The 7,832-nt window shown below is 33.0% G+C and overlaps 1 protein-coding gene across 1 annotated transcript; it reads right to left on the bottom strand.

Moving 5' to 3' along the window:
- Positions 1-378: 378 nt before the first annotated feature.
- On the bottom strand, positions 379-1,314 carry LOC127558041 (olfactory receptor 146-like). Its single transcript, XM_051991270.1, has one exon. It carries the CDS (start codon positions 1,312-1,314, stop codon positions 379-381), a length of 936 nt encoding a protein of 311 aa, XP_051847230.1.
- Positions 1,315-7,832: the final 6,518 nt, after the last annotated feature.

Genomic DNA, 7,832 nt, shown 5'->3' with positions numbered 1-7,832 from the left:
GACAAATGAGAGAAACAATAATTTCATTAAAGAGTATAACAATGAGAGACCATTGGGATGCAGCCAAAATAGGAGTTAGGGAAAATTTAATTCTTGAAAGTGCCAAAAAATTTCACAGAGCTAGGAAAAATAATAACAAAATTCATCTGAAAGAAGGAAAGGAAAGGGAATTAATGAAAACATGCCAAAAAAGTCATTTATCCTATTTTGGATACAATTTCTTGAACTGAAAAACTAGTGGGTGGCAACTGAAATTTAAAAAATCCTTCTCTAGCCTTAATATTCTTTTCATTCATGCTGTTAAACTTTAGAAATTTAACTTTTAGTTGCAGCCATCATTGTCTGTTTTCCTCAAGCTAATTATTCTGATATTGCTCTTTACAAGAAAATGTTCTTTTTTATCACTTTCTTCAAGGCAATTTTGACATCCTTATTTCTCAGACTATAGATGAGAGGGTTTAACATGGGCACAATGATAGTGTAAAACACAGAAGACACTTTCCCCTGATCCATGGAGCTGACTGAAGCTGGCTGCAGGTACATGAATGCCGCAGAGCCAAAGAAGACACCAACTGCTGCAAGGTGGGAACTGCAGGTACTGAAGGCTTTTGATCTGCCTTCAATAGATGGAATTTTTAAAATGCTAGCAATGATGAAAACATAAGAGGAAAAAATGATTAATGTTGGGAAAATGATATTAAATATGCTGAAGGACAGGACCACCACTTCATTGATATAGATATTAGAGCATGAGAGCTTCAAGATTGAATGGATATCACAGAAGTAATTGTTGATGGCATTTTCTTTGCAGAAGAACACTCTAAACAAGCATCCAGTGTCAACTGTGGCCTCAACCAGGGCCAGTACATAGACCCAAATCACCAACCATGAACACATTTGATAAGACATTATAAGACTGTAACGAAGGGGATAGCATATGGCGACATAGCGGTCATATGCCATAGCAGCCAACATGAAACATTCAGAAATTGCAAAAAAGGCAAAAAAGCAGAATTGGGTCATGCATGCAGGGTAGGAGATAGTGTTTTTCTCTGACACAAAGTTCACCAGCATTTTAGGTGTGATGACAGTTGATTGACAGAGATCTATGAAGGACAAACAGCACAGGAAATAGTACATGGGGGTGTGAAGATGAGAACTGAGTCTAATCAATATGATCATGCCCAGGTTCCCCACTGTAGTGACCACATAAATTCCTAGGAACAGGAACAAGAGAGGTAGTTGGAGCTCTGGCTGGTCTGTCAGCCCTGTGAGAATGAACTCAGTGACTAGTGAATAATTTCCTTTCTCCATTACTTTTGATTGTAGAGCAGGAGGAGGCAAGAATATGAAAACATGAAAGATAAACAAAAACAACAATAAAGTGGATGTCCTTGTTAAGTTTCAAAAATGATCTCAGACATAATTAAATCATGTATGACATAATCTTTTGCATAATTCCATTTTCCTACAAATGTTTGTGATCATTAGTTTTCAGTTATGTAATGCATGTATACCAGCTTGTTTGAAAGTACCATCTTACCACTTCATATAATTATTTTTATCCTTATAACCATTCATGGTTTCAAAGGTCTTTACTCATAATCAATAGTGCATTTGGAAAAACCTTGATGATATTGAAGTTTTATTTCTTATTATTGATAAGCATAAAAGATAGAACCTAAAGTTTATTCTCACTTGATGATTCTCATTTATAGTAGTTTTATCTTAAATTTTAAATAATGTTTTCTAAAATTATTAAAATTTGGATCTTGGTATTTTATTTATATTTTAAATACTTGTGAAAAGGCTTTGGAGGCAAGAAATGCAATAAGTATATCACCCAAGGTCTAATATTGGTGCAATTCAGGAAAAGGTATAATTCTTTCATGTCTTCAATCTTTCAATCAAAAAGAATGAAGTGACATGAATTACACAGAATTGCAATTTGGTGCACTCACAAAGAGTTATTTTAATTTTTTAAATGCCATCTTGAAAGGTAGTATCCAGTAGAGGGCATTGGGAATTTTTGTTTGATTTGTTATTGTTAAATAACTTGAATGGAAGCATGGATAGTATGTTTATCAAATTCAAATACTCTACAAAACTTAGCAACAAGTAAACTTGCAATGTATCCTAAACAAGATCCAAAAATGTCATTGCAGTTTAAGAATTGGGCTCAATTTTTTATGCTGAAATTTAATACAGACATAAATGTAAAATTGTGAACAGCAGTTAAAATATGTTTCATTTGTTCAAAAGATATAGAGATATGTTTAAGAATCATTTTGTTTGTTAAAAATCTGGGTTTTTATTTGATAGCATAGTCAATATAACTAAGATGTATAATGTGGCAATCAGAAAAAAACTATTATAATTTTGGTCTGCATGAATATAATCTGAATTTCCAGTATTCATTAATGTTAGTAGAGTTCCTCTCAAAATATCTGAAGGATTTTATGACTATTTATAAGATTACCCAGATCTCATTAATAATACACAGACAGATGCTTCTATTTTAGCTCTGTTGATTTACCATATTCCACACTGGTCAAACCATTCATAAAACATTTTATCCTATTCTGTTTGCCATGGTTTAGAAAGGACATTTACAAGTTGGAGAATATTCAGAAAAGGGCAATGAGAGTCATGTATGACATGAATACCTTATAAGGATAATATTAACTACTTCTGAAATTTTTGTCTGGAGAGAGGAAGAATCAGATGAACACAGTAATTATTTCCAAGTATTCCAAGGGCTCTCATGCTGAAAAGAGATTAGACTTGTTCAGTTTGTCTCCAAAGTACAGAAAGAAAGAACAATATTTAAAAGTAACAAAGAGGCAAATTTATATTTAATGAAAGGATAAAAATCTTGACACAACCCAAAGTGAGATAGATTGCCTTGACAGTAGTAGAGTCCCCCTCAGAGCTTATCTTCAAATAGAAGTAACATGATTCCAACTGTTGTATGGATAATATGGAAAATTGTAGTGTATGGTTTGGACTAGATGGAAAGTCTCTTCTAACTCTAAAATTCAGTAGTTCAATCATTCTGAGATGTATTTCCTCATGCCTTTAAAATCTATTTTTAAAACTATCACTTCTTAATCTTCAAACCCATGATATTATAAGTGATGCACAGAAGAGAATTTTGTAAAGTCCTGAAGTGCCATTTTTAGAAGAAAAATTTCAAATTAATCAACTACTTACCTTCTAGCATTGAATATTAGAGCCTCTTTATCCTGAAAAGCATATTCATTCCAAGTCAATGTCTTGTATAAAAAATTAATATAGTGTAGATAGAGAGGCTTCTAATCCTTTTTAATGTAGATGGGAATTAGGACACAAACCATCTCCAAAATGCTTTGAGAATTGATTAAATTTGTGGATGTTTATTTCTAATTGTGCCTCTATCCAGAGTATCTTATTTAGCTATCAAGAAATAGTGTTCATCAGTGTTAACAGAACTCCTGATGATGTACCTTAAGATTTTTATGGTTGTTTATAAGATCTCTGGGATCTCATTAGTAATCTACAGAGACTTCCAAAGAGACTTATCTCATTAGGGATTTCCTTTTTCTGGGGAAATGTCATTATTATTTTCCTTGATTTCTTACTTCTTTCATTTTCACTCACTCTCTATGTATACATCCCTAGATCATATCTAGAAATTTTGTCATCTGTAAACAACTTATTTAAATTGATACTTAAAGAAGTTGAAAGATAGTTGAAGCAGCCTGAATTCAGAGATCACAATAGTTGAAATTGGGTATCTGAGAAGCCCAAATGTTCATGAGGGGGAGAAGAAGGGGTACGAGAAATTTGAAAATCAGATGCTGAATTTATTGGGAAAGAGATATATTGAAGTAGAGTTACCTATTTGATAATTATAAGGATCTCAAGAAGAAAGTGGCTGAGTGACAGGGATAGATTAAATACATAAATGTGGCAAAGCCAAGTAAAGCATATACCAGCTTCTTTTCTTGATCCTGTATGTGAGAGGTTGAGAAAGCACTTACAACTTTGAAAAGGATATCCAAAAAAGATTATTTTTGCATGAAAATGCAAAGTGGTGAGCTCTGTTAACTTAGGACTTGGTTAATAGTGACCAGCACTTCCTTAGCTGTTTTTCTGTCCGATAAATATATCAACTGATCTTGGCATCTAGTTCATTATTCTTTTGTTCAAGCAGTCCATTGGGAGGACTTTGTTCCTGCAAACGTGTAGTGGTAGAGAGCTGTGGATGTCAAGGTTCCCTACTGTGCTCTGGCAAGTGCATCACTTTTTTTCCCCTAACAAATAAGTAAAGAGGCTGAGTAGCCAATTTTGCGATCAAAGATAAAACAGTGTGTTTCCTACATGTCAGGGTCTGGGATAAAACTCTGATGTCTATGTGCTAGTATTCATTTGGGTATTCTTGTAAAATTCTGCCTAGATAGAAGATTGTCAAACAAAAAATTAAGGAAAGTGTCTTATAAGACTTTAGCAAAGATAAAAATTGCAAATTATGAAAATATTATTATAATCATAGCACCAAAATAACAATAGTTTGCATTATAATGATGAGAATTAATAGTGACACTGACAGTTATATTCTTCATGCTTTGGAACTGTTGAAGAAAAGACCAAATCATCAATTGTTTGGAATTTTATAGAAGGAATTTATTTTTTACTAATTTGTTATGTAATAAATTTGTGTAGCTATAACTTTCAGTGTTCTGCCCAACCTTCTGAGAACCTACTCAAACTAAAACTAAAGCAGCGATAGCTCCTTCCCATTAAGAGTATAACTCAAGCCTCAAAAAAAAATTAATGAACAAAAAACTAAAAAGAACTTTCATCATAGACAGCTTTTATGGAGAGAGAGAGAGAGAGAACAGACCTCAAATCCTGAGGTTCCTAAGGGCAAAGCAAATCTAGATGAAGCCCCAAAGGGAAAGATGAGCTGGTCCCCATTTCACAAGGCATTCTTAGAAGACTGCATAAAAGATCTTAAAAAAGAGTTAGAAGAAAAATGTGGAAAGCAGATGCGATCATTGAAAGAAAGAATGGAAAAAGCACATAATAACCTAAAAATAGATATGAAAAAGATACCAATTCATTGAAAAACAAAATTTGTGAAATGGAAAAAAATGCAATGCACAAAACAACTCAATTGACCAAATATAAAAGGAGCTAAAAAAATAACTACAGAAAATAATACACTAAAAATTTGAATTGAACAAATTGAAGTGAATGACTTGATAAGACTTCAAAAATCAGTCAAAAAATGAAAAAAATAGAAGAAAATATGAAAAACCTCCAGGAAAAAAACAACTGACCTGGAAAATAGATCTAGGAGAGACAACTTAAGTATTATTGGACTTCTTGAAAGCCATGATGAAAAAAAAAAAAAAAACCTAGCCATTATCTTACAGGAAATCATAAAGGAAAACTACCCTGACAACTTAGAATCAGAAAGTAAAACAGCAATTGAAAGCATTCACTGATCACCTCCTAAAAAGGCCCCAAAAATAAATTCCCAAGGAATATCATGGCTAAATCACAGAACTATTATACCAGAGTATAGGAATAAATGGACTTTTCATTAAAATAGTCAGGAGCATATATTTAAAAGTCAGTAAGCATCATATGTAATGGGGATAAAGTGGAACCTTTATGAGTAAAATCAGTAGTGAAACAAGGTTGCCACTATCACCATTATTATTCAATATTGTATTAGAAACACTAACCTCGGCAATAAGAGTTGAGAAACAGATTAAAGGACTTAGAGTAGGTAATGAGGAAACCAAATTATCACTCTTTGCAGATGATATGATGGTATAATTAGAGAACCCCAGAGATTCTACTAAAAAGCTATTAGAAATAATTCACAACTTTAGTAAAGGTACAGGATACAAAATAAATCCACATGAATCCTCAGCATTTTTATACATCACCAACAAAATCCAACATCAAAAGATACAAAGAGAAATTCCATTCAAAATAACTGTCGACAGCATAAAATATTTGGGAATCTATCTACCAAAGGAAAGTCAGGAATTATATGAGCAAAATTACAAAAAACTTTCCACACAAATAAAGTCAGATTTAAATAACTGGAAGAATATTAAATGCTCTTGGATAGGCCGAGCGAATATAATAAAGATGACAATACTCCCTAAACTAATCTATTTATTTAGTGCTATACCAATCAGATTTCCAAGAAAATATTTTAATGATCTAGAAAAAAAAATTCATATGGAAGAACAAAAGGTCAGGAATTTCAAGGAAATTAATGAAAAAAAAAATCAAATGAAGGTGGCCTAGCTGTACCTGATCTAAAACTATTTATAAAGCAGAGGTCACCAAAACCATTTGGTACTGGCTAAGAAACAGATTAGTTGATCAGTGGAATAGGTTAGGTTCACAGGACAAAATAGTCAACAACTATAGCTATCTAGTGTTTGACAAACCCAAAGATTCCAACTTTTGGGATAAGAATTCATTATTTGACAAAAACTGCTGGGAAAACTGGAAATTAGTATGGCAGAAATTAGGCATGGACTCACACTTAACACCAAACAACAAGATAAGATTAAAATGAGTCCATGATTTAGGCACAAAGAACGAGATTATAAATAAATTAGAGGAACATAGGATAGTTTAGATCTCAGACTTGTGGAGGAGGAAGGAATTTGTGATCAAAGAAGAACTAGAAATCATTATTGATCGCCAAATAGAAAATTTTGATTATATCAAATTAAAAAGCTTTTGTACAAACAAAACTAATGCAAATAAGATTAGAAGGGAACTTCTGGGAAACTGGGAAATTTAGAATTAGAAGTTCTGATAAAGGCCTCATTTCCAAAATATATAGAGAATTGACTCTAATTTTTAAGAAATCAAGCCATTCTCCAATTTGATAAATGGTCAAAGGATATGAACAGACAATTTTCAGATGATGAAATTGAAATTATTTCCACTCATATGAAAGTGTTCCAAATCACTATTGATCAGAGAAATGCAAATTAAGACAACTCTGAGATGCCACTACACATCTGTCAGATTGGCTAAAATGACAGGAAAAAATTATGATGAATGTTGGAGGGGATGTGAGAAAACTGGGACAATGATGCATAGTTGGTGGAGTTGTGAACCAATCCAACCATTCTGGAGAGCAATCTGGAATTATGCCTGAAAAGTTTTCAAACTGTGCATACCCTTTGATCCAGCAGTGTTATTACTGGGCTTATATCCCATAGAGATACTAAAGAAGGGAAAGGGATCTGTATATGCCAAAATGTTTGTGGCAGCCCTGTTTGTGGTGGCTAGAAACTGGAAAATGAATGGATGCCCGTCAATTGGAGAATGATTAAAGTATACTGTGGTATATGAATGTTATGGAATATTATTTTTCTGTAATAAATGACCAGCAGGATGAATACAGAGAGGCTTGGAAAGACTTACATGAACTGATGCTGAGTGAAATGAGCAGAACCAGAAGTTCATTATACACTTCAACAACAATCCTGTATGAGGATATATTCTAATGGAAGTGGATATCTTCAACAAAGAGAGATTCTAATTCAGTTCCAATTGATCAATAATGAACAGAATCAGCTATAGTCAGGAAAGGAACACTGGGAAATGAGTGTGAACAGTTTACATTTTTGTTTTTCTTTTCAAGTTATTTTTACCTTCTGAATACAATTCTTCCTGTGCAACAAGAAAACTGTTTGGTTCTACACACATACATTGTAATTAGAATATACTATAACATATTTAACATGTATAATACTGCCTGCCATCTAGGAGATGGTGTGGAGGGAGGGAAGGGAAAAGTCGGA

Source organism: Antechinus flavipes, chromosome 3 (assembly GCF_016432865.1).
Source record: "Antechinus flavipes isolate AdamAnt ecotype Samford, QLD, Australia chromosome 3, AdamAnt_v2, whole genome shotgun sequence".
In the NCBI taxonomy this organism is placed as follows: Eukaryota; Metazoa; Chordata; class Mammalia; order Dasyuromorphia; family Dasyuridae; genus Antechinus; species Antechinus flavipes.
The sequence above is the reverse complement of the archived record's forward strand: the minus strand, read 5'-3'. Positions and strand labels throughout refer to the sequence as shown.

Bases quoted from the DNA above. Each gene is read 5' to 3' on its own strand.
- LOC127558041 (XM_051991270.1), bottom strand. From the start codon at position 1,314: ATGGAGAAAGGAAATTATTCACTAGTCACTGAGTTCATTCTCACAGGG.